The sequence below is a fragment of the Gopherus flavomarginatus genome, chromosome 1, assembly GCF_025201925.1.
Source record: "Gopherus flavomarginatus isolate rGopFla2 chromosome 1, rGopFla2.mat.asm, whole genome shotgun sequence".
NCBI lineage: Eukaryota > Metazoa > Chordata > Testudines > Testudinidae > Gopherus > Gopherus flavomarginatus.
Window position 1 is genome coordinate 96,374,693 of NC_066617.1, and position 27,663 is coordinate 96,402,355.

The window sequence follows — 27,663 nt, forward strand, 5'->3', positions numbered from 1 at the left end:
GAATATTAAACATCCCTGCAAAATCTCCCCCACTCTCTCCCTCCCTCCCCTCCTAGGATCCAAAGCTTCATCCCAGCTGCTGCTGCAAGACCCCGGCTGGATTGGTGGGCATAAGAGGGTGTGTTGCTGCTGGGGACGGGAGGTGCTGTGATGAATGGATTAGATGTGCCCTGAATATGCTCCCCCTGCCATACACAAACTTGTTCCCTCCCTCCTCTCCTTCCTTATTCCCAGGGGTTTTCATATGCTTCTGTCTGTGGAGCATCTCTAGCCACAGCCACTTGTTTATGCAAAGAGATTTAACCCTCGGCAGGCTGCTGAAGGGGGTTTGCAAAGGGAGGACTGAGAACAGGTTGGGAGATTTTAAGCATTTGGGGAGTGTCAATCCCAAGACCTGACTACAATCTCACCTACACCAGGGACAATCAAGAGTCACTCTGTTGAAGCCAATCAGGCCTCCAGCTGGGGGGCTTTCAAAGCCTTTTGCCTGGTAAGTGGATGTCTGGTTGTCGCCAGAGGCAGAGAGTGGGCCATCCTCTGTGGGGCGGGAGGGGAGAGAGAAGCATGTCTGTAGGCTAATGCCAGGGCAAGGAGACGTGTGTCTTTGTGTCACTGTGCATACACTCTCTCTCTCTCTGGGTGCCTATAGGCATCTGTGTCTGTCTGGGTCTTTGTGCACATATCACTGTGAGTATATGCATGTGGTTGAAGATGGGTATCTACATGGATGTCACTAGCGTGTATCTTTGTGAGGGATGTTGGGTCTGGATCTCTGCTGTCTTCCTCCTGGTGTAATCCTGTGAAAAACTGGCCTGATTCTCTACTCTGCTGTGGTCTATATGCTGCTCCAGTGATACACAAGGCCATACAGTGACCAAAACCTGACACCTACTGCCTCCCGTCAGGCCAGGTGTCAGCTGTTTGGCATACAGCTGGCAAAACAATTCTATGCCACCCTTCCTTGCAGCTTCTGATACAAGGAAATGCCAGGGGCAGAGATGAAGTGGGAGGGAGCCTGAGAACACTGCTTTCCACTTGTTCATAACTGCAGGGCCATGGGCAGTCCAAATAGGAGTTAGAATAGCCCCAAGTCTGCTCTAGTTTACACTGGGAGCTGTACAGGTGCTTGGACAGAGTCATAGGGTGTGTCTGCACACTAGCACCCCCAGTGGCCAACCATGCCTCAGTTTCCCCTCATCCAGTTTTTCTGTCTCTCCCAGGGATTCACATGGTTCTGCCCTCGGGCTGTGCCATTCTCAGAGTTTAGTCCCTTTCTGGGGAAACAAAAATCCAAACAAAAGTCCCAAACAAACAAAAGGTTCTTCTGTCCTCTTGGGCTCCTCTTCACCTCACCACCTGGCTCAGCTCCCCATCCCTTCTGAGTTACCTTTAATTCTCTCTGGCTCTGGGATACAGCCCTGACTCCCAGCCTCCTTCTCTAAAGTCTTCCTCTCAGTCTCAGCCCCTTTGAGCAACCTTTCTCTCTTCCCTGCCCTGCACTTGGGTGCTGACTCCACGGCCACGCTAGTCCTTCTAGATCCTGCCACAGGAGCCCAACTTACTCCCTATGGTTACTCCAAAGGGAATTTTCTCAGCAATTTTTTTAAGCCCCGGTGTTTAAGGCAGTCACCTGACCCCAATTAGTCCAGCCCCCTTAGGCTGGTAGGCAGATAATTAAGACACAGGTGGGGTTCTTTGAACAGGCCTGGCTGGCCCAGGCTTCTTGTCCCCTAAAAGAGCAGGCCACCTGTCACAGAGCGTATCAGGAAATGCGAAGTCGGCTTTGCTCTGTTCTGTGGCCCTGTGACCAGCACAGGGATGGAGGATCATAGCCCCTGGCCAGGGAGTGCAAAGTGGGTTTAAAACAGTATCAGATCAGAAGGGCTGCACTGTACACTGACTGTGCCCGGTAGCAAACAGCTGCACAAAAATCAGGATTCTTGTGTCTGCCAAATAGTGGCCCAAGAGAGGGAATTTAGAGGCCAAATGCAAATCAAATCTCTAAATTCCACTTTCGGGATATGATGCCTGTCTGTCTATTTGTGATGCACCTGGCAACACAGTTATCTAGGCACCACAGACAAGATTAAGAAGACCAATGTCCATCTGGCAGGGCTGTACCCTTCGTTCCTCCCATGATCTGTGCCACTTTCTTACTTGGGATTATCCTGCTGTTTATCTGTCAGGGAAGCGCTGCGAAGCTGCTCTGCCATGACCGTGCCTGGGGGATAGTCTGCTCAAAGAGAGGTGTTTGAAACCTGACCATGAAGGCTCATCCTGATCTCAGGTGGCACGGAATTCCACAACGGAGGACGTTCCTCTGAGAATGACCCAGACCTCACCTGGGGCTTCATCAGATATAATGTCTCCATCAATCGCAGCTGTCTCGACGTGATGAGACAGGAATCTCTGAGATAGCTAGGGCCTAAAATCCAGTAAGGATTACAGAGCGTTCTCCTGTTTGGCTAAAGGGGGCATTCAGCGCTTTGCCGCCTAAAAAGAATCAATTGTATTTTCACTTCAGGTCCCCCCACACACAGTCACAATGGCTGAGATCCTGTGCTGCTGAAACTTCCCAGTCTGTGCGATCCAGGGGGAGCACAGGGCTGGCCCATGGGGATGCCAGTCAGGGCTGGCAGGGTTAGTTCTTTTGTGAGGTTTTTGAAAACCTCCTTTTTTAAAATGTAAAAAGAAAAAAGAAAATTAGATGCCACTTTCTATTAAGGGAACATTCAGAAGTTGCTTAAAAACAATTGCTAGCTAGAGTAGATAACCATCTAGAATAACTTCTTCTGATGTGCTGGTAACCTGTATTACACACAGTACAGATGTGTCTGCACTATGCTCACAACATCTGGTAATCATCTATTAACCCTTTATATACTTTTATAAATGATGAACTGTTAAGATTATGCAGTGTGACTGAAAATGCGAAGGAGGAAAATTGCCACCCCCACCTCTTGTTGATGTAATGCTCCATCAGGACTGTCTGATAGCTGGGACTTCACCACATGAAACAGCATGATGGGAGAATGGGACCCCATGAAAGATGAAACCTCAGGGCTAAACCCTCATGCCTGTTCCTACCTCCATGCACCAGCATGTTTCAGGACAAGCCTCCAAACTCAACCCAGTCTAGCTGCCCTCTTTGGACTTACATGCTGACCCAGCTGTGTCCATCACAGGAGACATCATGGTATCTGCAGCAGAGAGTTGGCCCCCTAGAGCCGGCCCCTGAGCACACAACTCAGGAATGGGACTTGGCGTATTCCCACATCCAAGTGGCCCTTGGAGAATTCCCATGCCAAGTGGGTTACTGTATCTCTTGGTAGCCATGTGTTCCTCTTGACCAACTGCTGTCATGAATGAGTCCATGGGATGTTTCCCCTTGACTTGGGGATGTGGCAGAGGAGGAAGTAGGGTAGCACGGGCCAAGCAACTCTGGAAATCTGGACCTGAGGGAAGAAATGTGGTGGGCATCTCTGACCCTGCATATGCAGCACTGATTTGCCCATCATGCCCGATATTTGTTTGCTCCTCCATACAGCCAAGAGGCACTCTTGGGGGCAAGGCTTGTACTCCAGGTAATGGCTGCAGATTCGACAAGGGCAGTTCCTTTCCTGGTGCTTCCTTCTCCAGCGGACAGTGGAGCTCTCTCCTTGCAGAGGCTGGTGGGAGCAGTTGCCGGTCAGGTGGAGGTGCACAGCCGCTCCGGCGGAGGGTAAATGAGATGGAGCTTAGCTTCCGTGGTGCCAAACCATTGGCCGTAGTCCACGGAAGGGACCTGGACGAAGGGTGAAGAGGGCACGGGATGGGCAGCCCAGTGCTACTCAGCTCCCTTGGGCCTGCAAGCCTAGAGTTAGGCCTGGCACTCACTCTCCCCTTTGCAAGTGGGCTCTGCCTTGCGGAGTCCTGGCTGAAGGTGTCAGGGTGAGTTTCCTTTCTCAGCTTGGGGCTGAGAGACACCGGCCCCCCGCCTCCCACTGGCCGGGCTGATAAACTTGGGATGCGGCTGGGGCTGGAGCAAGCTCCCAGAGTTGGAATACATCTGCGGACCCTGTGAGGGGACAGAGCGAAGTCCTTGTCCATCCTAAACTCTTGCCACCTTTATTCTTCCTAAAGAAACAAATTCAAAGGGAGCATCAGTCTTCACCTACAAGGCTTAGTGCTGGCAGAAGGGCTTGGACTGGCTAAGCAGTGACATTACAGGTTTCCCTATGTGCTATCCTGTGCCAGTGTTCCTCAGCTCTGCCCTGGCAGATAGCAAATATAAGAGCTGTCAAGCAGCTTCAAGCCACATGCTTCTGGGCACACTCTAATCCCCAGCTGGGAGCAGGAAGAATTTCCCCCACACCCTCCATAACTGTACTATGGGGATGAAGTGTTACCTTGCCTTTCTCTGCATGTCCTGCATCCTGGATACTGATCTGGTGCAGCAGTTCTTAGGTCAAGTCAAAATCAGCTCAAGGAAGGTTCAGATTTACCCAGCCCTTTGTCCTCTTCATCTGACTCTCAGAGAAGAGTCTGATAATGAAGGGGAAATTTAAGAGCTTACCTGGCTCTTGGAGTGCAGCAGCTGAGGATAGACTGTCAGCTGGGACCAAGCAGCTGATGTCCCAGATCCCTCAGCTGGTTAAAGGAATATTCCACATTTCTGAGAGGGGGCAGCTGTGACCAAATCTCCCATAGACTGTGTTGGATCCAGCTGGCAGATTTTAACAACATCAGTGCTTAGCAGGAGCGTTGATCACAAGATGTTCAGATCTCCTGGCTTCTGTCCTGGCTGAGGCAGCCACAGAAAATGCACCAGAGCCCTTCCTCCTGCCATCCATCCTTCCTGCTCTCTCTCCTTCTCTCTCTTCATTGTAGGAAGTTTTCCCAGCTGTGTTAAAAGTAAGTGGGAGAGAAAGAGACTTGGAGAGCTTGGGGTGGAACACAGCTGGCCCCAACAGCAAGAGGGAGTGGGCAGAGACTGAATGAGAGCACTCATAAAAAGCCAGGCTAGGAACTGAAAAACAAGGACAAGGGAATAAAAAAAGCCTTGAGGCACATGGGATGATGGGAATATTCATGGCTGACATTTCTACATAGAATCTTTCATCTGCGGAATTGCAAAGCACTGTGCAGCCTAGATACACAGGTTTTGTTCACCTACTTACTGCTATAGTGCAGCCACTTCTGAGGAGTAGCAGTTAGAGTAGATTGAAACAGGAAGGGGAGCTCCAGTCAAGGAGAGGGAGTAGTCTGGGGATGCTGCTCCACCAAGACAAGCAGAGATGAGGGAGCTGTGTTTCATCCTACATCCCTCCCACCCAACGCTCTTTCTTACCTTATGCTGGGGAGGAATGTTGCAGACATTCTGAGCCAGCAATGCTGCATGACAATTTGAGGATAACCATGTTCACCAGACACCAAAGGAAGATTTTTTTTAGACCAGCAGAATGCACTGATCAAAGTTAGACTATATCTGGGAGGTCCAGGTTAACAATTTTGCCATAGGATCTTTAAAGAGAATGCTGTGTGTCAGTGCCTCGGTTTTATATCTCATCTGAAAAACAGCACTTCCTTCAGCACAGCATCCCCTAGCAACACACTGGGACATTGCAAATATACTACAGTACCTAAACTGAACTATGTCACCTGCTGAGTTCCTGGTATTTCCTGCATCCCCTGGGTTTTCCCTGGGGATTTTCTCACCAATTTAGCACTGTCTAGCCCCAGCCCTGCTTAATCTATGAACTCTGACACACTCATAAGCCAAGGTGCCATGGTTCTCTTCCCTGATCCAAGCCAAGCTCTAGCAAGGACAATGAGACTCTTAATCTTGGTTCTGGATCTCCCAATGCCCTTTTTGGCTGTGGGTTTATCAATCTTCACCCTGGTTGTGGAGATTAACAGAACAGTGTGTGAATTTGAGAAAGATGTTTGGAAGGGAACATGCAAGTGTCTGGATTCCCCACCATTCTCTACCATCCTGCTTCTGTACTGAATAGTGAGACCTTTGCTTCCATCTGGTTTGTCAGCATTCCTGAAAACTCCCACCAATTCCCACCAAAGTCAGGAGCTGTGAGAGGGAGTGGCAAAGATAAGGCGCGGTAGGTCAGGACAGAGGTGCGCTGGCAGAGCTGTGTGAATGAGGGGTCCCCAGGACTGGACTAACATAGAGTGTAATAGGTCAGGATGAAGCAGCACCATGAGAAGGGCCAGAACTGGGTGTTTACAAAGAATGCCCCTCTGCCATGTACATTGGCCAAACCAGACAGTCTCTATGCAAAAGAATAAATGGACATAAATCTGACATCAGGAATCATAACATTCAAAAGCCAGTGGGAAAACACTTCAGCCTCTCTAACCACTCAGTGACAGACTTGAAGGTGGCAATTTTGCAACAAAAAAACTTCAAAAACAGACTCCAAAGAGAGATTGCTGAACTCGAATTAATATGCAAATTAGATACTATTAATTTAGGTTTAAACAGAGACTGGGAATGGTTGGGTCTTTACGCTAATTGAATCTATTTCCCTATGTTGAGTTCTCCTCACATCTTCTATGGGTCATCTCAATTGTCACTTCAAAAGTTTTTTTTTTCCTCCTGCTTACGATAGCTCATCTCAGCTGATTAGACTCTTCCAGTTGGTATGCATACTTCCACCTTTACATGTTCTCTGTATGTATAAATATCTCCTGTCTGTGTGTTCCATTCTATGCATCCAGAGAAGTGAGCTGTAGCCCATGAAAGCTTATGCTGAAATAAATTTGATAGTCTCTGAGGTGCCACAAGTACTCCTGTTCTTTTTGTGGATACAGACTAACATGGCTGCTACTCTGAAACCTACAAAGAGATGCATCACCAGAGCTATGAGTCCTGGGGACTGGGTTGATAAGAAAAGGAGCTGCTGGATTAGCATGCATTGATTGAGCTGTGTTAGGGGATCCTGAGACTGGAATAGCAGTGAGTGCAGCTGGCTGGGTTTCAAGAGCTCTAGTAGCCCAGTACAGGGGGTGCTTTTAAATACATTCCCTATCAATGGGTATAAGCCTCTTCCTGTTCAGCTTTGCCCTTGTTTGGTTTTCTGGATCCCTTTGGCTTGGTTTCTCTGTTTGAGCTGTGTGCCTTGCCCAAGTCTAGCTTCAAAGCCTCGGCCGAGCATCCTGGACCACCTCCAGCCTCTGAGCTACTTACAGTCATTGGGAGGAAGAGGAACATCACCCCCATCATCATCATCCCCTCCCCTACCCACACCCAGCATTGACAGGAGACAAGAGCAGCAGGGGGTGGAACAATGAGCTGTTTGTGGAGGGCTTGAAGGGCTTGGAATCTTAGCATTACAGCCATTCCTGCCCTGTGACCCTAGCACATTCTTGCCTCCCTAACCCTGTCATTCCCAGCCAAGGCTGAGTCCATCCACATGGCCTAACAGAGGTGTGGATTTCTCAGAGACAGATGAAATTATTAAAACATGCTGCACTTCTGTGTATCTAGACAATAATCTATATGCTCCATGTATTACTGAGATGGCACACTATGATCATTTTTGTTATTTATATTAAGGAACCAATTTTGTGAACATTTTCAGTTGTTTCTGTTTCACATGGGCCAAAACAGAACAAAATTTATTTTATGTATTTATTTGTTTAGTACAATATTTTTGAAACGTTTTAAATTTTTAAGATTTTAATGTTTTTGTTTTTTCCTTTTCTTCCCCTTTCCCCTCCCTCCGCAAAAAAATCCAATGAAATAAATTATGTCCAGGGTTTGTATAGCCACACACACTTTTTTTTCCTCTACCTTTTGCTACTTTGTAACTTTTTGAAATTTTTCCAACTTTTGAAAAGTTACTATGTTTCATTTTGCTATTCTGTAACTTTTCCAAAGTTGAGGAATTTTTGAAACATTACAAAGTGGCAAAATGAAAAAAGGAAAATGTAGAGAGCACTCACTCTGCTGAATTTGGTGGCAAACAGGACTAAAGGGAGAAAGAGAAGAGGAGGGGAAATGAAATGAAAATAAAAAATGGCAAAGTTTCAAAATTTTTGGTATCAACCAAAATCTGCAAATATATATATATATAATTGTGGAAAAGTTGAGGGTTTTAAAAAGGACATCTTTTCATGACTAAATACAATTTTCAACCATATTTTATGAATTGTTATTATTGTGGCACCTCTTATGCAGAAGGGTCCTGAAGTCTTTTATCAAGGATATATACAGGAATTATGCACTCCCCCTACCAGCGCAGCCATGGCTGGAGTGCAACCTGACAGCTGTTTAACAAACAACATAATAGGGATTTTAGAAGGGGAAGTGAAGAATAACTTTTCGGTCTGAAACTGCCTGGAGATTACTGTAGGTGGGCAGAGTGTAATTACCCACATTGGAATTTGGCTAGAGTATCAGAGTTAGTAACGCTTTCCTTATGAAAAGTGCCAAGTGTCCTGGAGCTTGATTCCATGTCTCCATGGAAATACAGCACTTCCAGCAGCACAGCACCCTTGGCAGCCTGCTGCAGCACTGGTTCAGGGCTACCTGCTGAATCATCAGCACCTTTGTTTTCCTGGGAGGTGTCTCGTCCTAGTATTGGCCACTCCCAGCTATACTTCACTGGGGCAATTGTGGTTTGTTGCACTGGTACAACTGCCGGCCCTTTTTTAAATGCAGTCTTTTTATTTCATCTTTTGTGCTCCATAGCGTCAACCCAGAAGACAAAACAAAGCAAGACACCTAGAAAAATACAGACAAAAAGGAAAGACAATGAGGCAGCAAAAGTATACAATAGCAATAAGGTGACCTGATGTCCCAATTTTATAGGGACAGTCTTGATTTTTGGGTCTTTTTTTAATATAGGCTCCTATTACCCCCCACCCTGTCCTGATTTTTCACATTTGCTGTCTGGTCACCCTACATAGCAACCCAGTCGTATACAGTCAGACAGACCCTTCTGAATAGATAGGCCAACAATCTAGCACTATGGTGATTCAGAGTTCCTGCAGGCTGTTTTCATGACCAACACTCCAACACAAGAGAAGTTTTAGATCCCTGGACCAGGATTCAGCACATGGAAAATAAGGAGAGAAATGGACTCCTTGTAGTGTAACCAATTACGAACTGTAATGGAGATAACTGGATTGCTAGTTATTGAATGCCTGGATTTACACTAAACCAGCACCTGCAGAGGTAGGGGGAGAGAGAAAATATTACTATGCACTGGTTTTCTAAGTGAATAATTTATTATGTTGATTAATTTCTATGGTCCTATGAGAAAAAATGTGAGATGGAAACAGAACTATTAGATTATCTAGTCCAGTGGTTTTCAAACTGTGCATCATGAAACAGTACTGAGTCGGAGAATGTCAGGCACTAGGTCGCAGCAGCTTTGGTCAGCACTGCTGACTGGGCTGTTAAAAGTCCCATCGGTGGTGCTGCCCAGCTCAGGCATGCTAGTTCCTATCTGGAAGCTGCCAGTAGCAGGTCCAGCTCCTAGGCTGGGGGGGGGGGGGGCATGGGGCTTTGTGAGCTGCCCCCATCCTGAGCATCGGCTCCACACTCCCATTGGCCAGTTCCCAGACAATGGGAGCTGGGGAGGCAGTGTCTGCAAGTGAGAGCCACACGGAGCTGCTTACGCACCTTTGCCTAGGAGCTGGACCTGCTGCTGGCCACTTCTGGGGCACAGCACAGTCCTCGGTGCCAGGACAGGCAGGAAGCCTGCCTTAGCGCCCACCCCGCACTGCTGACCGGGAGCTGCCCGAGGTAAGCCCACACCCCAACCCCACACCCCAGTCCCCTGCCCCAGCCCTGAGTCCCCCGCCCCAACCTGGAGCCCAAACCCCTCATCCCCAGAATGACCTCAGAGCCTGCACTCCCAGCCCAGAACCCTGCCCTCCTCCCCAACTCCCTGCCCTAGCCCTGAGCCCCCCCAAACGAGCCCCCTCTTGCACCCCAAACCCCTCATCCCCAACTCTACTCGAGCCTGCCCCCAGCCCAGAGCCCTGACCCCCTCCCACACTCAACACCCCAACCCCCTGTACCAGCCCAAAGCCCCCTCCCATACCCTGAATCCTTCATTCCCAGCTCCACTGGGTTGCGGGCATCAACTATTTTTTTTCAACTGGATCGCCAGAAAAAAAGTTTGAAAGCCACTGATCTAGTCCACCCCTCTCTTGTGGCCAATGCAGCATTATTCCCAGTTCTTCTGGTTTTTTTCTCTAGAGCTTTTTCCAGTTTAGTTATAAATGTTCCAAGCACTGGGACTACTCCCCGTTCCCTTGAGAGGATCATCCACAATTGGCTCTCTCTCATGGGGATGAAATATTTCCTGACAGTCAGCAATTTTCCTTCTGCTTAATTACTCCAAGATATACTCAGACCATCCATTACTGAAACCATTGAGATAAAGAATTGGCCTGCATTAACTACAAACATCCTTACCTGATGTCTTGAGCAGGCTGCGAGTGCCTGATGTTAGAGGAGAAATTACAGCTTCCTTTTCTTTCTCCCTCAGGATTATTATTCAAATATTGCTGCCACCTGTCAAATACCTCTGGAGACACCTGTTCTAGGAGCTAGTACATTAAGAATGGACAAAATATTGTGACATCAAGGCCACGGGTCAACTCTCAGATGCAATTGCACAGTCAAGAAAACTACCGTTCCAATGACATATGGCACAGCCATCAACTAATCCTATCAGCCCAGAGGATGAACATGAGATGTTAAGTGACTTGTCCAAGACCATACAGGAGTCAGAGCTAGGAATCTCCCAATTCCCTGTCCCATACTTTACCCTCTTATATCACCCGTACCCCTCATACCTGTTTAGTTAACTGGGATGCTCAGTTATATGGGTTCTCTCCTCCTCCTCAGGCACATATCTTCACCATTAGCATCACTGGGAGATGTGCAAATGGTGACAGAGGCATAGAAGATAAAGGACTGAATTCTACCAGTTCCCACATCTGAAGTCATGAGAGAATGATCATGAGGGATTCAAAATACCTACTTTGTGTGATCCTGCTCTGAGCTCCATGAATGAAACCCCAAGGACAATAAAGCACCAGAAAACTCAAGGCTCTATAGATATTTTATTACATACATTTATTATATAGACTTTCGACTCTAATGAGAATAAAGTACAAAGTAACAGCGGAAAACACCTGATGGTTAATGATAATTTCATCAGGATCAGACAGTGCAAAACACATGCTGCAAAAAAAAATTAAACAGCTTTGGAGCTTGTGTCTATTTTAGCTCTTAGGTTAAAAGGTGGGGTGTTCACAGTACTGGTGGATCAGATAGATGAACAGAGAGAGGTATCATACAAGTTAAAGACGGCAGATACTTGCTAAATCAGATGTAGGCCATCCCCCTGCCCATGAAGGATTGTTCGCTAGAGTCTCCAAGGCCTTGTCCAGTCTAGCTTTAACAAGTCCCAAGTGACAGGGCTTCCCACCATTTCCCTTGGGAGACTATTCCAAGACCTAATGGATCCCACTGTTGGAAAATGTTTTCTCTTTGATTTCTGACAATTAAATTTCTTTCTGGTCAATTTCATCTAGTTAATCCAGGGCCTAGGGGAGGTGGGATTAAAACATTTGAGACAACACACAGAGAATGGCACAGAACAGGAAAGAGGTCCAGAGGATACAGGGAGAGAAATAACAGACCAATTTGTCCAGCCCCTACTCCAGCAGGACTTTGTAACTCTGTTTCCGTGAGAGTGGGGTCTGTGGGAATTCCTTTGCAAGCCAGAATAGCACACAGATAGGGCTTCCCACACACACTGAAGGTGGGGGCTGTTCCAGACAGTCATTCTGCCTGCCACATCCCCCACAGAGCATTGGCACGAGACTCAATCGCTCATTTTCTTTCCTCCTCCCCCCTTCTTCTTTTGACTTAGTTTATGAAGGTGAATTTTCTGCTGGTGAAATACAAGAGCGATTGTGGAGTTCATGGTGGTGACATTACTGGAGAATGAAGTCCTCCATCCTACAGCCCTCCCCCTCCCCACGGACTGTTGGAGCACAGTACAAACTCCCCATCACTTCCTGACATCCATCCCATCCATCCAGAGCCAGAGGGATCGCCCGTGGTGGAGAGAAGATGTCAGTCTCTATGGTTGGGTCCTTCCTGACACTTTCCGCAGGAACTGTTAGACCCCTGACTGTAAGTGGGTGGTTGAACTGGCTTCCAGCCATTTCTGGAGGGCAGACTGCACCTGTGGGTTGAGTGCCATACACACAGTAATAGAGATTCTTTCAGAGAGAGAGAAACTGGGAACATCAGAAAGGGAGAGAGATTTCCTTGAGTCTTTTAAAAACATGGACCCTCAGTCTTATGGGGATATTTTAACCTGTCCCTGACATCTCTGAGCGCCTGACCTCTAGTAAAAAGGTTTTTATTGCTACCCCGTTACTCAACCTGGGGTCCATTTGCATTGGTGGCCTAGCCACCAGGTTACAACAGTCAAGGCTCAAGAAGCAGGTCTCTAAGTTGACACTCAGAGACTATGGCTTTATTAATTTGAGTGACCTTTGGGCAATAGATATTGTCAATGTGATTGAGGGCTGCCATTTATCTGTATTCACACTGAGGAACAAAATCATCACCGGATGATACGGTGATGCTGCACTGTGACATTTGCACCTTCCCAGCCTTGATTCAGCAAGGCACTGAAGCACGTAGGACAACTCGTGTGTGTATATTTAGGCACATGCTTCAGTACCTCGCTGAATCAGGGCCCATGTTATGATATCTGCATCAAGATCATCATGTTCCAGTCTGAATGTAGGAACTCAGCTGTCCCACACTGACAGACCCAAGAAGGTCCCACCAATTTGGACCTTAGTGTGGGTGATGATGTCTTATTGGCCATTTCATCTGCCCAGGTCAGATAAAGGCCGACAATTGCCAGGTGTTGAGGACAGTTTCCATTTGTACCACAGCCATCACTGCTAACATAAACGTTATTCCCCAAGCAACCCCCAATGACAAGTCACCCGCTTAAATCGACATATGTTCTCCATCCTTCATTCAGTAATGGATGAAAAAGCTCTGTCAACAGTTTCCAGTGAGAATTATCACTGGCTCCAAAACTCTCATCTAGGGACTATATGCTGTGAGCTGATCCAGCAGCCATGATGAGGGGAGGAGCCTGTCTGCACCCCTGTGTCTAATGGCTCCTGCTGCACAATGGAGCCACCAGGGAGCATGGCACAGAACCAGCACCAAGAGCAGTCTGATGGTATGGAATGTATTGAAGTATATACAAAACAGCAGCACTTTGTGTGTGCATATGGTATGGAATGTACAGACGTGCACAGTAGGGCAGCAGCGACTGTGTTACTATGGTATAGAACAGGGGTTGGCAACTTTTCAGAAGTGGTGTGCCGAGTCTTCATTTATTCACTCTAATTTAAGGTTTCATGTGCCAGTAATACATTTTAATGTTTTTAGAAGGTCTCTTTCTATAAGTCTCTAATATACAACTAAACTATTGTTGTATGTAAAGTAAATAAGGTTTTTAAAGAGACTGCATTTAAAATTAAATTAGAATGCAGAGCCCCCTGAACCAGTGGCCAGGATCCAGGCAGTGGGAGTGCCACTGAAAATCAGCTTGTGTGCCGCCTTTGGCACGCATGCCATAGGTTGCCTACCCCGGTATAGAATGTACAGAAGGGTTCCCATAGGGCAACAATGACTGTGTAATAATATCACCAAATATGCAGCAGGGTATATCAAAGGGTGGCCATGACTGTGCTGCACTGGTATGGAATGCACTGACAATGGCATGGTGGTGCCATATGACAGTGGTACTGTATGGAATGTAGATAACTGGGCATGACTGGTCAACAGTGGAGTTTTATAATATATAATGTATAGAAATAAGGACAATGGGGCTGGTTGGCAGAGTAAGTAAGAAACAGTAAGGGGCATGATGGATCAGAGATACAATGCACCATGGAACAGGAGCCATTGTCTTACTGGAGTTCTAAGCAGGTGTGGCACAGTAGTACCTGCTGTGGAATACCTCAAGTCATAGGCTCTGAGTTGGGCCAGTGTTATCTGCTATGATTTGCACACTGTTCACAATGAAGAAAAAGGTGCTGGATTCCCACTCTCCCATGGAGTCACATTTTCTTACAGTACTTTGTTAGCAAATCAGCCCTAGGGAAGCGTGGAGGAAAGTGCAAAAACAGCGTACGTATACACATTATATGATATACAGTGGAATCTAGAAAGCACAGTCATTAGTAGTGCCCCATCTCCACCTGTCTGGCTCAGCGTCCCTTTCCAGAGATTCACAGTGAAGGGTTCTCCAAGGAGCATTTCACAGTTTTCAGTGTGGATGACAGTCAAGAGGGTGCAGCACCAGAACTGATGCACTAAGGGATCTATTTCAAAAAATGCTGTAGAACAGAGGACTGAATGAGTGCAAATCTATTTATAATAAAGGACCCTTGATTCCCTGGATCATGGACAGGTGCAGAAGATCCATTGTCTAGTAATGAATCTGTTGAGGCCTATGCGATAAATCCCGAGCCCTGGGTCAAGGAGAGGTGCGAGAGATTTCCCGGCAGGATCCACACAGACCTTCTTAGCTGAAAATTGTGTGTGAATTTAGTGCTCATGAAAGTTGGTCCTGCTTTGAGTAGGGGATTGGACTAGATGACCTCCTGAGGTCTCTTCTAATCCTAATCGTCTACGATTCTATAAAAGTACTAGATTGACAGCCCTGGAGATTGAAGTCCTCTATCCCCCAAACAAGTACAAATGGGCACCAATAAAGAAGCAATCTTTACTCCATTTGCCCCTCCTGTGTGTCTCACTCCAGAGCTGGAAAAATCACCTCTAGTGGTGAGTAAGGAATTCACTCTCCATGGCTTATTCAATCCGTGGCCTCTCTAATGAGACTCCCAGCACAGATGGTAATTCAGTGGCATTGGTGATTTTTGTGATGTGCACAGTTGTACACAAAGAACTGGACTGAGACCCATCAAATTCACTTTACGTAAGTCACCAAAGAGGCATTCAATAATAACACCTTTCAGACCCTAGCAAATTGGGTGAGGTTTAAACCAGTGACCTAGCAGTAAAAAGATCTATGTCCCATATCCAGTCTATCTGTTATTATCTGGTGCCCATAAGATTTTTTTTTTTGAAGGTAATGCATAGGTGCAGGTATCCTCCATTGGATAATGAATAACAGAGACCTTTACCTTTGGTGGATCCAAAAATCCAAGTCATGGAGTGGTGCAGGAGATCCTTTGCTGAGTGACGAATATCTTGTCTAGAGTAGACCTTAAAGCCTTGAGTTAATAGAGGTGCACAAACCTTGCCTTAGAAAGGGAGAAGAAGAAGACGGAAAAAAAAGAGGTAACTCTGGTGATTAACAGAGACCCATGTCAGCAAAGAATAAAACTACCCTTCTTCAGTCACTAGGCAGTAGAAGATTCTCTCCTGAGTGAGGAGAAACGTGCATCCAGACCAAACCTTGTTAGCCAGGGCCCATCCAGAAAAGGCTCTGTTTGGCTGTTTCTCTAGAAACACCCCACACACAGAATACTAGACCTCAGGCACCCCAAAGGCAAGGTTATCCCGTATCATCAGTGTTTTTCGAAGGTCTCGTTCCACGATTGGTCTTTGCGTCCGCCACTTGTGGGCCTCCTGTAGGCCCGGCTCAAAGTAGTATATGCAAGCTCCGAAGCCCACCAAGATGAGAATGGAGATCATCAGATATACTGGCACGAACCAATCCAAGAAGTGGGGCATGGCTGCTGGAGAAGGGGGAGGGAAGCAGATGTAGATGGTCTAAGGTGAATGACAACATGAAATTGATCAGACATAAGGAGATGTGGCAGAGATTACCTCACTAAAAGGGCCCAGGCCACTCCATCCTCATTTACAGTCCTCCTGCATCCAGTTTAGAACATAGCTTTGCCCTATTTTAATGCCTAGTTCTGCCCTTTAGTACCCTGTTTTGCCCCAGTTTGGCACTCTATTTTGTAAGGTTCAGCACCAATTATGCCCCACTCTGCCCTGGTTAAGCGCCATCTTCACCCTCAGATTGCATGTTCTCTAGTCTCCCTGTGTGTACAAACAAAGGCATTTAGACTGCAATGGTTGGGGGGCTGGATTTTTAAAAAAATTCTCATTAACATATTCATGTTTTTAACTTCTGCTTTTCATTTGACTCGGTCTCTAACTTCAGATCATTTGCTGGCTGCAATGCATCTAAACTGATGTGAAACGTTCACAGAATGCCCGGTAGCTTAAGTGGGCCTAAAAAGTGACTTACCTCCAGCAGCTGATTTTTCTTATCAGACTTCACTCTTGGGTTGCTTGTGAGGTTCCCTTTTCAAACCAATATACCCCTAAGAAAGGCAAAACAACATGCACTCAACTTACCCAGACACAAAACCCATCACCACTGGCTTTAACTATCTGCCTTGTTAGTCTCAACAGAGAGGCCAAGAGCTGAATGGGTTATAGAGACCAAAATCTCCCAGAGCAGCTACATTCACTAGCAGACAAAGGATTTTTGTTATAAGACGATGATCCTGAACTGACACAGGGCCTTCTTTATGACCCAGCAAACAGAGAGGACCTTTTGTCCAAGAATTGGAAACGCGTTGGCCAACTAGGGCCCCTTAAGACTGATGCGTGACTCTTGGTATGTTTTGTGTGTGTTTAAATCTGTTTATTATTTTCTTCTGTTTTCTCTGTACTGCTTCTACTTCAAGAATAATTGTGCTTGCTTAGAAATAACTGTGAAGTAACTTGTTACTGCTGGCTATACACTAGTCATAACCCTCAGAGACTGAGAGCAATGTACAGGTCAGGGACAGCTCCAGGCACCAGCAAGCCAAGCACGTGCCTGGGGCGGCAAGCCACAGGGGGCACTCTGCCGGTCGCCACGAAGGCAGCAGGCAAGTTGCCTTCAGCGGCATGCCTGAGGAGGGTTCGCTGGTCCCGCGGCTTCGGCAGACCTCCCGCAGGCGTGCTGCTGAATCCACGGGACCGGGGACCTCCTGCAGGCAAGCCGCCAAAGGCAGCCTGCCTGCCATGCTTGGGGCAGCAAAATACCTAGAGCTGCCCCTGGTACAGGTTCCGGCTGTCAGGCAGACTGGCTTGCTGGGGCTATCACAGTGTAAGGCAGAAAGCTGTGCAGCCTTAAATCCCTCAGTCAGATTGGAGTGGGACAAGGATTCCTGCCAGAGACATGCGATGGCTGAAGACCTGACTGGGCACTCCTGGAGTGGACCACAGAGTAGAGAATACAGGTGCAGTTACCTTCAATTTGTGACAATCACATCAAAGAGAGAGTCTGATTATTTTGGGAGCTATATTACTACACTATTAGCTGCTTATCTCTGTCCCACTCCTCAGGCCTTTCCAGGATTGGTCAAGAGTAGGAAGGGAGGAGATTTGTCACACTAACTTCTGCTGCTACTACTGCCCATCTATCTCTGTCCCATACCTACCTCCAAACCAGGTGAGACACATTCTCCTGTCTTCCCAGCCAATAATATTCTTACATCATATATCTGTCCTATTGGCAAAGCAGATGTATGTCATGCCCGTGATACTATATTGCAGAATAATTGTACCACAAAGGAACATAATACTTGGATTATAGAGACGCTACATGATATACTTATCTTGTTCTGTGTACCAAATCCAGGAAGTTAGGGAGGATGTTGGGAAGGTTTGACTGCTAACTGATAAGTGGATCACTCCTTCTCTTGTGCTGTTCCACAATTTCCTTTTAAATCTCTCTCTAGATGTATTCAGTGATCTTATACATGAAGGGCAGTATATTTAAAAGCAGATGGTGTATCACTGCTACTGGGATCTCATCAAAGAGTTTCTGAAAATCCCTTAGGGATATCCCCAAATTGCTAGCTCAGCAGGATCTGACTGCCAGTCACCCAGGAATACATCTAATTAAAATATGATATAGCATAAAATTAACTAAGGCAAATGCCTTCTTAAGGATGAGGAGACTGCGAGAAAATGAAATGTTAAGGGAGTAAGCAGGGAGAAAAATTATTAAGGATGATCCAGGAATATGACAAAGAGCAACAGGAAGTATCTGAGCAAAGGGGAAATTTAAGACGGAGATCAATACACCTTTTAGTAACAGGGACCTCTGTGCTATTAAGACTACAGCACCATTTTCCAGGCAAAGAGATGAAAACCCCACCACTCAGTTATTAAAAGTTGGACAATGTCCTGGAAAATGTGCTGTACTGAACAATTCTGCATAAACCACAGTGGAGGAATGGACAGGATGTTGACCTGACAGACTGCCTCTGTCTCTGACTTTTTATGACATGTTAAGTGTTTTAGCTAATTTGGTACCATATCATACCGTTCTTGTTGATTTTTAATACTGGAGCAACCAACTAAATCAAATTTGCATAAGAGTGCATGTGTGGGACTGTTTTTCCCCTACCTAACCTGTCAGCTGATTTCCCTCAGCTACCAAGATCCCCCTCCCCTCCTGCTAGTGCAGAGAAAGTTAGCAGGAAGTGTAAGAGTGAACATGATGTTCATTTCAACCCTATCAATCACATTTTCTGTCGCGTCAGATTCACAGGACTAGATATCAGACCACCAGTGATTCTCATTCACATGCACAGGGATAAACAACAAACTGTCAGATCTGAGGCTGGGAAGGAATCTCCTTTACCCAGTCTTATTCACAGGGATCTTGGAAGTTTATCCATTTTCTAAAGCCTTGAGGGGGAGGGATCGGGTGGGTTTATCCTACATGCTGAGAGATGCATTGGTCGATTTCATTCCTGCCTGTCTTTTTCGGTCATGTTCCTACAACTCAACATTTCTGCAACCACCCTGGCATTCCCAACTCCTTGTTAAGTTCTTGAGCATTTTTCCCTTCCTGTCACTTGATTGCCAGCTCCTCTTTCATCCTGTCCACTATCCTCCTCACTGAGCCTCTCAACATATCCCTTAATCAGCTAGAGGGGGGCAACCTTTCAGTGACAGGAGATATGACTTCCTCCTCATATCCTGGAATTAAACAGGTAGTCTCTACCTCAGTTTCATTTCTGGACATCTTATATAAATAACTTTAAAAACCTCCACATTGAGACAACCGTAGTTTTGTGTGGGAAGGTGGGAAATTTACATCTAAAAATGGAATATCATTCACTCCCAGTCTTGTAATGAAGGGTGGCAGAGAGATAAGTGGTGGAAAAGGAACCAGTCCCCCATGTCAGGAAACACTGATCAGGTTGGGATTTGAAATATGGTAGAAGATCCTTCAATCTAGATGCCTGTTTATCCATTCTGTACCGGTGGAACCTACTTCTTCAAAGGCTAATTATGCCAGTGAAATTTCCATATTACCCATGGACAACAAATGACACTGCATTCTTCATCTTGGCACTTACTGAACTATCTGAGTGGGGACCAAAGGTGCCAGGACCAACTTCCAAAAGTGTCAGAGGAAATTACATACAGTCATGGCTAATGTAATGGATGTCTGAAGTGACACCAATGGGGAGAGGGAAGGAAAATGAACAGGTATCTTACTATTGCTAAGATACCACGGGTGGTTGGGGACAGGCTGACTACATGAGTAATTTCCCTCCAAAATCTGAAAGTGAAGTTATAGTCCAAAAAGTGACAGTAAAATAACAGATCTCTATTTATACTCCCCCTGTGACCTGCCCTCTGCCTTCGACATCCTAAATGAAGAATTTTGCAATCAGATCTTGGCTGGAGATACTGTGGCAGATATGAGGCATATTAGAATCGCTCTCCCACAGTGATACACTAGCTCTGCAGACACCTCTTGTTTTGGTCAGTGAAATGAGCAGATTTGACTGGAAGATGCCAAGGGCAGATATTCAGACTAGAGAAGGTGTTGGTTTTACACAGTGGATTTGCTGACCTTAAGCAAGCTTTAACCCTCACTGTGCTAACATTTCAGCTATTTGGTTTTTTTTCACTGTTAGGGTCATGCCTTTTCAAAGGCAAAAAAAATCATCTACATTTGAGCTGAGAATTCCGTTAACGAAGTTCAAGGGGATCCCTCCTCCTTTTAAACACCCATGATGCACCCCACCCTCAACAACCCCCTGCAGCAGCAGCACCTCTTCAGATTGATCATTTGTGCTGGACACCAGGCTGGCTAGAGGTGTTGTAGAAATAGCCATGCTGGCATACTGGGCCTTCCAGGAATTTGAGCACCAGTCCCAAGTGACTTAGCAAAATCCACTTGGGCAGGGAGCAGAGAACCCGGAGAGAGCTTGCAAGGGCCGCCCGACACCAGCCAGTGAGCCTCCTTGCACTCGCCAAGCGAAGGCGGGCTAGCGAGCTGGCTCACTAGGGGCCCTGGCCGGGGCACAGATGTTCAGCAGCGGGATTCTTCCCCTGCCAGCTCTGGGAGGGAACACGTCGAGCTGTGGGTCCGAGACGGAACCCGAGTCCTCCCCGCCGCAGCGCGCCCTTGGGGTGCTGCTGGAGCCGTCCGGACACAGAGGGGCTCCAGCCAAGCCTGGGACGGGGCTGCCCAGGGGGCGCAGCTGGCCCGCCCCGCCTACGGGTCCGGCACGCGCCACCTACCGGGCTCCACGAGCGTGGGTCGCGCGGGGGCTTCGGGCAGCGCGCGGACGATCCTGTGTCCTCGAGATCCCGGGGGCGCCCCTCGCGCGTGACACCGCTGCGCGTGACAGGACCACAGGGAGGGAGGGGCGGGACAGGCGGAGCAGAGCGCGTGAGAGCGACGCGCGCCTACCCCCCGCGGCTACCCCTAGCCCATCAACCTGCGAGGCACCCTGCCGGCCGCGGCCGCGGCCCCGCCCTCCCCAGGCATGGGCGGGGCGAACCAGTCCCCGACCAATCGAAACGTGGCGGAGCCCTTTATGGGCTGTCGCCGTAGCAACAAGGCTAGGAGCGCTCCAGCGCACGTGGTACAGAGCGAGCTGCGCTGCGAAGGGACCCCAGGCTCCGGCTGGGGCGATCGGCTTGTTTGCAAGCCAGGGGGCTGCGCGGGAGGGCGGCAGCCGGCAGCGCTTGGGGGAAGCTGGGCGCAGGGGTGCGGGGAAGGGCTGGGAGCAAAGGGCGGGACTCAGGAACTCTTCCCCCCCAGGTGGTCTGACAATGGGGGGGCGGGTGGAGCCCCCCCCTTTAGTGGAGGGTAGCCCCGGGATCTGCGTCTTCTGCCCTCCCCATCAGAGCCCTGAGACACCCCCCCGTCCTGTCCCGTCCCATGGCCGGGGCCAAGACACCCCCGGCCGAACGACCCCCCCCCCTCGGCCAGAGAAGCCCCGCGCTGGCCGGACGTCCGAGTCCCGCCCCCATAGAGGCCGGAGTAGTCCCTGGCCAGCTAAAGCCCGAGCCTTCCCCTCCTGCACACGAAGGTGCCCTCTGGGCCAGCCGCAACCAAGCCCTGCAGCGCCTCCGCAGACCCCGAGCCAACGCAGGGACAAGGCTCTTTGCGCTGTGACGTTTCGCTCAGCCACCGGCGGCTCAGCACCCCTTTCCAGGAGGGAGTAGGCTGCTTCTGGACCTTGGTGCCCAGGAATAATTCCTGTTACTCTTCGCAACTACTCTTCCTGATTGACTTTCCTTTTCCAAGCAGAAACTAGGGACCAGCTGCTGCCTCTCTTTGCAAATGGATGCAATCAGGCTCACTGGCTAAGCTTGTATCAGGAGAGTCCCCCATCAAAAAGCAATGCTGTGACTCGGATTCAAGCAGAGGTTGCTGCAGCCATGGCACAGAGCACTAACCACTATAGGATCATGGCCAGCTGTCAGCTGATGAAGTGACAGGGAAATGCTTAGTTCTGCACTCTTGGCGTGGCCACCTGCCTCACCTATGGCCACAGCTATTTCTCAAGTCTCCCCCTTCCTGTCACAGTTAAATCATAACAAAAGGAAAAAAGACAGGAGCCCAGCCTTCTGCCTGTCTGCTTTTCTCTCTTCCTCACTCCCTTCACTAGCTGCCACCCTTTTTGGCTGGGTGATTGTCCTTGTGCCCTTGGCCAGAGTATTTCCCTTGGCTACTTCAGAAAGTGCCAAGACGTGCAGGTCTTGAAGCCCGGCCCAGTGGTGGAAGGCAATGTATAGGCTTTTGCTAGGGAAAGCAGGCGGGGTGGCCTTGCGGGCTAATTGTCTCTCGAGCTGAAAATCCTCACTGCAGGGTGTGAACGGAAGTCACCATAGAAGGAGGAGGTGAGGCATATACTCACCGGGCCAGGCATTTCTTTCCCCCCATTCAAAAGGGCATCCCCCTCCCTGTGAGGGAATCAAACCCCAGTTATTTGTATGACAGGTAGGGATACACACCACTATACTACCAAGGAACAGAGATGGGTTGTATGCTATACGGAGCTCCTACAGACCAGCTATGGCCAGCTTACATCACACCCAAAGCCAGCTGTAGATTTTTTTGCCACCCCAAGCTCAGGTGGGGCTGGGGCTCACAGGAGGCGCTGGAAGCAGAGGGAGTGATGTCACCTTCTCTCAGCGCCTGCAGGGGTTTTACCCCATCCCCTGCCTGGCCACGCAGAGAAGCCCCAATATAAAGGGTGGCACAAGACAGCACAGAGACAGTGCACAGATGTGGCAGCACAGCCCCAGCTCCCCGGCAGGACTCACCCTCTCCTTCCCAGGTAGCGGCTGGGCCCTGGCAGCTCAGCATCCCGGGGCTGGGGCTTCTCCTTCCTGCTGCGGCCAGGGGCACAGCACCCTCACCCTGTTTAAGTGGCACAGCTCCAAGAGCGCAACTGCCCCCCAAAAAAAGGATGGCCAGAATGCTGCCCCTGGAAATGTGCCGCCCCAAGCATGTGCTTGCTTTGCTGGTGCCTAGAACTGTCCTGATCACGCCACAGCCTCCACCAGGGAACAAGAACCCTTGTTCTCTTCCTCCTAAAGCCTTTGGCTGCAGGAAGCAACAGCCCTGGGAAAATCCTGTCCCTCCTCACATGCACTTGCCCAGCAGGCCGCCTCTGGGGGCTACACAGCTCTTCCCACACCACCTGCCTGGGACCTTTCCCTCACCAATGGGCTGCTCAGAAACTTCTTCCTCTCACAACCATTTCTTTCTACCCTCCCCCTTCCACACTTCACACGCTCCTCAAAGTCACGCCATCACAAACTCACCCAACGCCCCTTTGGCTTTCAAAGCGCCTCTTGAGGGCTGCAGCTTCTCAGGCCCGTAGATCTTTCCTTTCAATGCACAGTGGCCGCACCTTCCAAACTCAGCCCTTTCCAGGATGGAATATGCTGCTTCCGGATGTTGGCGCTCAGGAAGAATTCCTGTTACTCTTCTCTGCTACTCTTTTCCTGATTGACTTTCCTTTTCTAAGCAGAAACTAGGGACCATCTGCTCCCTCTCTTTGCAAATGGACGCAATCAGGCTGACCCACTAAGCTTGCATCAGATCTCCCATCCTGGGAAAATCCCTGTCCCTCCTCACATGTGATCGCCCAGCTCTCGTCCGAAGAAGCTTTTGATATGCCCCATGTAGGTTCTGCGACCACTGATGATGTGGTATTTGCTACTCAGTTTCATGGGTCTATCATTAATGTCCCTGGAGTCCAGGGAGGTTACTGATGAACCCAGGAAGCAAAATAGCACATACCACCTCCTCAGCTTTCCCAAAACCTACATGGGGCATAATAAAGCAAAAACTTCTTTCCCAAAACCAGGAGTCTGGCACCAGCAGAGGCAAAGCCTCCTCTGGCCTATTATAGCCACGGCCTATGGATAGGAGGACTCGTAACTGATAAGAGAGTTAGGGAGGCAGGGGTCTTGTCATGGGGACTGAGGGAGGATTTTAACAGCCGGGATTGAGCTTGGGAAGGTAGCTCTAACCTCTGCCCTTCACTCCACTAGTCAGAGTAGAGCTAGGCAGAAAAGACCATGGGAGTTTATTTTATGCAAATAACTCATTTTTAGCAAAAAATAAAAAACACCCTAACCAGAAAACTTGTTTGTAAGAGTACTTTTGTTTAAAAAAAATCATTTTTAGTAAAAATGTTTTTAAAGCCACTAAATCTGATTTAACTTTGCCAATAACTGAGTTTTAGTTTGCAACAGTACATTGAAAAATCAGGGAAAAAAATCAACCAGAATGAAAAATTTCCATACAAATTTCTTTTGATTAAAAAGCTACATTACATAAAAATGTTTTGCCAAAAAATTTCAACCAGCTCTAACCAAGGAACCTCCCAGCCTACTCTACAATTTAGGATCTACAAACTCACTGATACCACCTACCCATCAAGCTGCACTGTGGTGAGCCTCTCCTTTAAGTCGCTGCCTTAGGTACTCAGTGAGGTCTGGGAGCTGAATATGTGTACATGGTGGCAACTCCAATAAAGTCAGTACAGTTGCACTTATAATGCCCCACCTGTATTGGAGGCTGTTGGGTCTAAAGAGCAATGGGAGCAGTAGGGCCTAGCAGGCCGCAGCTTCCTCCTCAGATTATTGCTGTGAGCAGGCCAAAGAGGCAGTGATGGAAACATCTGGTGGAGTCTGGGGTAGCATGCCCAGCATTAGGAGAGAGGCCAGTAGCAAGCAAGGCAGGAACTGGTACCAGAAATGAAGGGATGCAGTAATGGAGAGTTAGGTAGGGACCTCAGTGGCTGAGTTGTATCATCAAAGGGGCAGCAGGAACAGAGCTGAAAGGGAGAAAGTCCAGTTCAGGAAGCACAGGAAAGACGAGACTGGAGGAACAGTAGGCATAGCCACAAAAGGGACAATACCTACAAAGAGGAAAGACAGTAATATAAGGGCAAAAGAGGACAAGTTCAAGGAAGAACAGTACCGTTAAACAAAAGGAAAATAACTAGAGAGTCTCATCTAAGAAATTATTAGAAAACTGAGAAAAGTAAAGCAAGAGTGAAATTGAAAGAAATAAGCTGTAATAAAATAAACTAATTAAAGAGAAACAAACTTAAGAATAAAGAGGAAGTGTGCTGTATGGAACACAAGAAAAAGGACTGTAAAAAGAAAAAAAACCATCCAAACACCATATTATGGTATATAAGGTGAAGTGACAGGGATAGAGAAACTGTCAGACACCAGAGAACTGTGAATCAGAAAGGAGTGAAGAGATAATTGTTTAATCAAGTAGCCAAAACACAGTGCCAAGGAATACAAGCCTTTATTTACCTTGGAACTCAAAACAGTAAACAAAGATTGCACAAGAGGGTTGCTGAAGATATAACTCAAGTTTTCCTCCAAATTCTGGACTTACAGAGGCTGGAAACTGAAAAAGGGTTATATAACAGTGGGGTTTATGCATTGTATTTTCCAATTCAAAATTCTGTTATTTCATAAATGCAAATTGTTACCTAGTTTGATTAAGATAATAGTAAATATACAGTACATAACAGTTTACACTAGATTATGGTGTAAGCCTAAATAGTAGTTCCTGTTAAAACTAACTCTGATTAACCTATGATTATTCCCAATTTTACTGATTTCTACTTTTTCTGATTAAGATAAAGCATAATTTGGTCTCTAAATTGCCTGTCTCTCTTGATTGCTGTGATTCAGAACACTTCTCTCTTGGGTTCATTCCAAATTAACTGAATTTATTTGGCCCAAGGATACTCCAGATCCCCAGGAGGAGGGGAGCAATGTTTAGATGTGAGCTTTCCACAATACTGTAATTCAGCAACTAAAGAGTTACTGGGTTCAGAATGTATATGTATGGCCTGCAATAGAGTCCATGTGACTAGCTGTGCTCCTGTTGGCTAGAGCTAGGAATGATGAAAGGTAATACACTGCAGCAGCTTATATTCTAGCCTGCATCGATATGTAAATGAGCTGGAGAGAGAGCTGTGCTGAGAGCTGTTAGGGATGCTGACTGATTTCTTTCACACCTTGCTGAATTTGTCTGTGCTTAGTAAAAGTTAACATTCATTTAGAAAGTATAAGTAGGTGCTTGTGATTCTCTGCTATACAACAGGGTATCCAGTTAGGATGAAAGTCTTTCCTATTTGTTCCAAGAAGATTGGCTGCATAGGAATACAGCCTCTTTCCAGAAAGAACTGTTGAAACAGCTGCATTTGATGCAGCTGAAGCCCTTCTCTGTAACATAATTGAAGAGAGCTTTAATACTTTGTTGACCATTTTGGATCATTATCATCTCACTAATCAAACTATAAAGGAAATAAACTGAAAGGGCACATTTTTGACCATATTAGGAAGAAAAACAAATGGAGTATGGACTGACTGAAGGGCACCACAAAAGCTAGATGAAACAAAACTTGGATCGACATTTTGAAGGGATATTATATTCCCGGAGCAAATCTTAAAAGCAGAGCATTACAAGGCACACTTGAGAAACAGCTAGAAGGGGAAACACGCTCCAAGTCTCTGACAGATGTAAAGTAAGTGGCAGCAGGAACATATTGCTTTGAGCTACTCCTAGGTGAAGCACTGCATGGCTGTTCTTTTGTCATTCTTTGGTGGCCCTAAACTAAAAGAGTGCTTGTTCCAAGTAATCCCTATAAGACTCCACACTAACCATGGCTGTGGAGAGAGGATACATTGTCATTTGACCAAACAAAGTGCACATCTGTTTGGCAGTAAGCAGTTCAAAACCCATATATTGTTAACCAAATCATAATAGAAAACAAATGAAAACATTTTCAGGGTTGTTTTTTTTCTGTTTAGTTGGTTGGTTGATTTTGGTTTTTTTGGGGGAAGCTCAGGTGCTGCATGCTTCTTCAAAAGACTAGACTGTTGGAACTGCAGATCACTAGGACACATTGGTGAGAGCCTGCTGAGGATACTATGCAGCTTGTTATGAGAACTACTATGGATAAGACAGCACCAGACACTGATGAACTGTATACTGTATGACAGCATAGAAATGCTTTAACTCATTATTATGTGCTAAAGTACTGATGAATAACCATGAAACAAAAAAGGATACACAGCTGCCATTTGATTTCCAGAAAAAAGCATGGGCCTGATTCACCACTGTGTTGTGCCAGTTTTACACTGATGTAAGTCCATTAATTTCAGTGCAAAACCAGAGTGAGGCCATAATGGATCAGGCCCTATATATTAATAAAGCATTCAATATGGTGTCTTGGAATGCATATGGCACTATAATACCAATTTACAAAGGAGGTCAATATCCTCATCCCCATTTTACAATGGGGACCCAAGGCACAGAGATGAAAGCCCAAGGTCACATAGTAGTCACAATCTGCATTTAAAACTTATGTAAAAAAAGATTGGAGGTTTGGTGTTGGCTACATCATTGTAAAGGTAAGATACTCATCAAGGTAAATAGTACAGGTCAGAGTGTCTGCTATGTCCAACCTCTGCTGGGCACAGCAGAAATAGGATTGTCAGGGAACTGGTTAAGCTCCCTGATTCTCTGCCAAGCTGGGCTTCGGACTGGGGGTTTCTCTAACCTGCACTAGCTGACTATGGTCCCCAAGGGACCTTCAAGGGACAGCTGAGGATTGCTGGAGTTTATCATGCTATGGGTTCTGGGAACAGAGGCATAGGAGACACACTGGGGGACTCACAACAGTTTCCATTCCCTTTGTGCCAAAGAATCTGGCCCTATCATTTTTACTTCTGGTTTTAACAATGAAGTCAGTTCTGTCATTACTGGGATGCAGCCGGATATGCCCCTTTGCCTCATTGGTCTAAGGTAAATA

At 47.2% G+C, this 27,663-nt stretch overlaps 1 protein-coding gene across 3 annotated transcripts; it reads right to left on the bottom strand.

The window, feature by feature from the left end:
* Positions 1-12,893: 12,893 nt before the first annotated feature.
* On the bottom strand, positions 12,894-23,379 carry SMIM45 (small integral membrane protein 45). 3 transcript variants are annotated; one of them, XM_050955811.1, is made up of 3 exons: positions 23,132-23,379; positions 16,293-16,368; positions 12,894-15,771 (listed from the first exon to the last, which is right to left on the bottom strand). In XM_050955811.1, the coding sequence occupies exon 3, from the start codon at positions 15,764-15,766 to the stop codon at positions 15,560-15,562; it is 207 nt and encodes a 68-aa protein (XP_050811768.1). In that variant the 5' UTR covers positions 15,767-15,771; positions 16,293-16,368; positions 23,132-23,379; the 3' UTR covers positions 12,894-15,559. The 3 variants fall into 3 exon arrangements, with proteins under 3 accessions (XP_050811768.1, XP_050811777.1, XP_050811758.1); XM_050955820.1 differs by lacking the exon at positions 23,132-23,379 and adding an exon at positions 20,591-20,740 and having other exon boundaries at positions 12,894-15,768; XM_050955801.1 differs by lacking the exon at positions 23,132-23,379 and adding an exon at positions 20,591-20,737.
* Between the last annotated feature and the right edge of the window lie 4,284 nt (positions 23,380-27,663).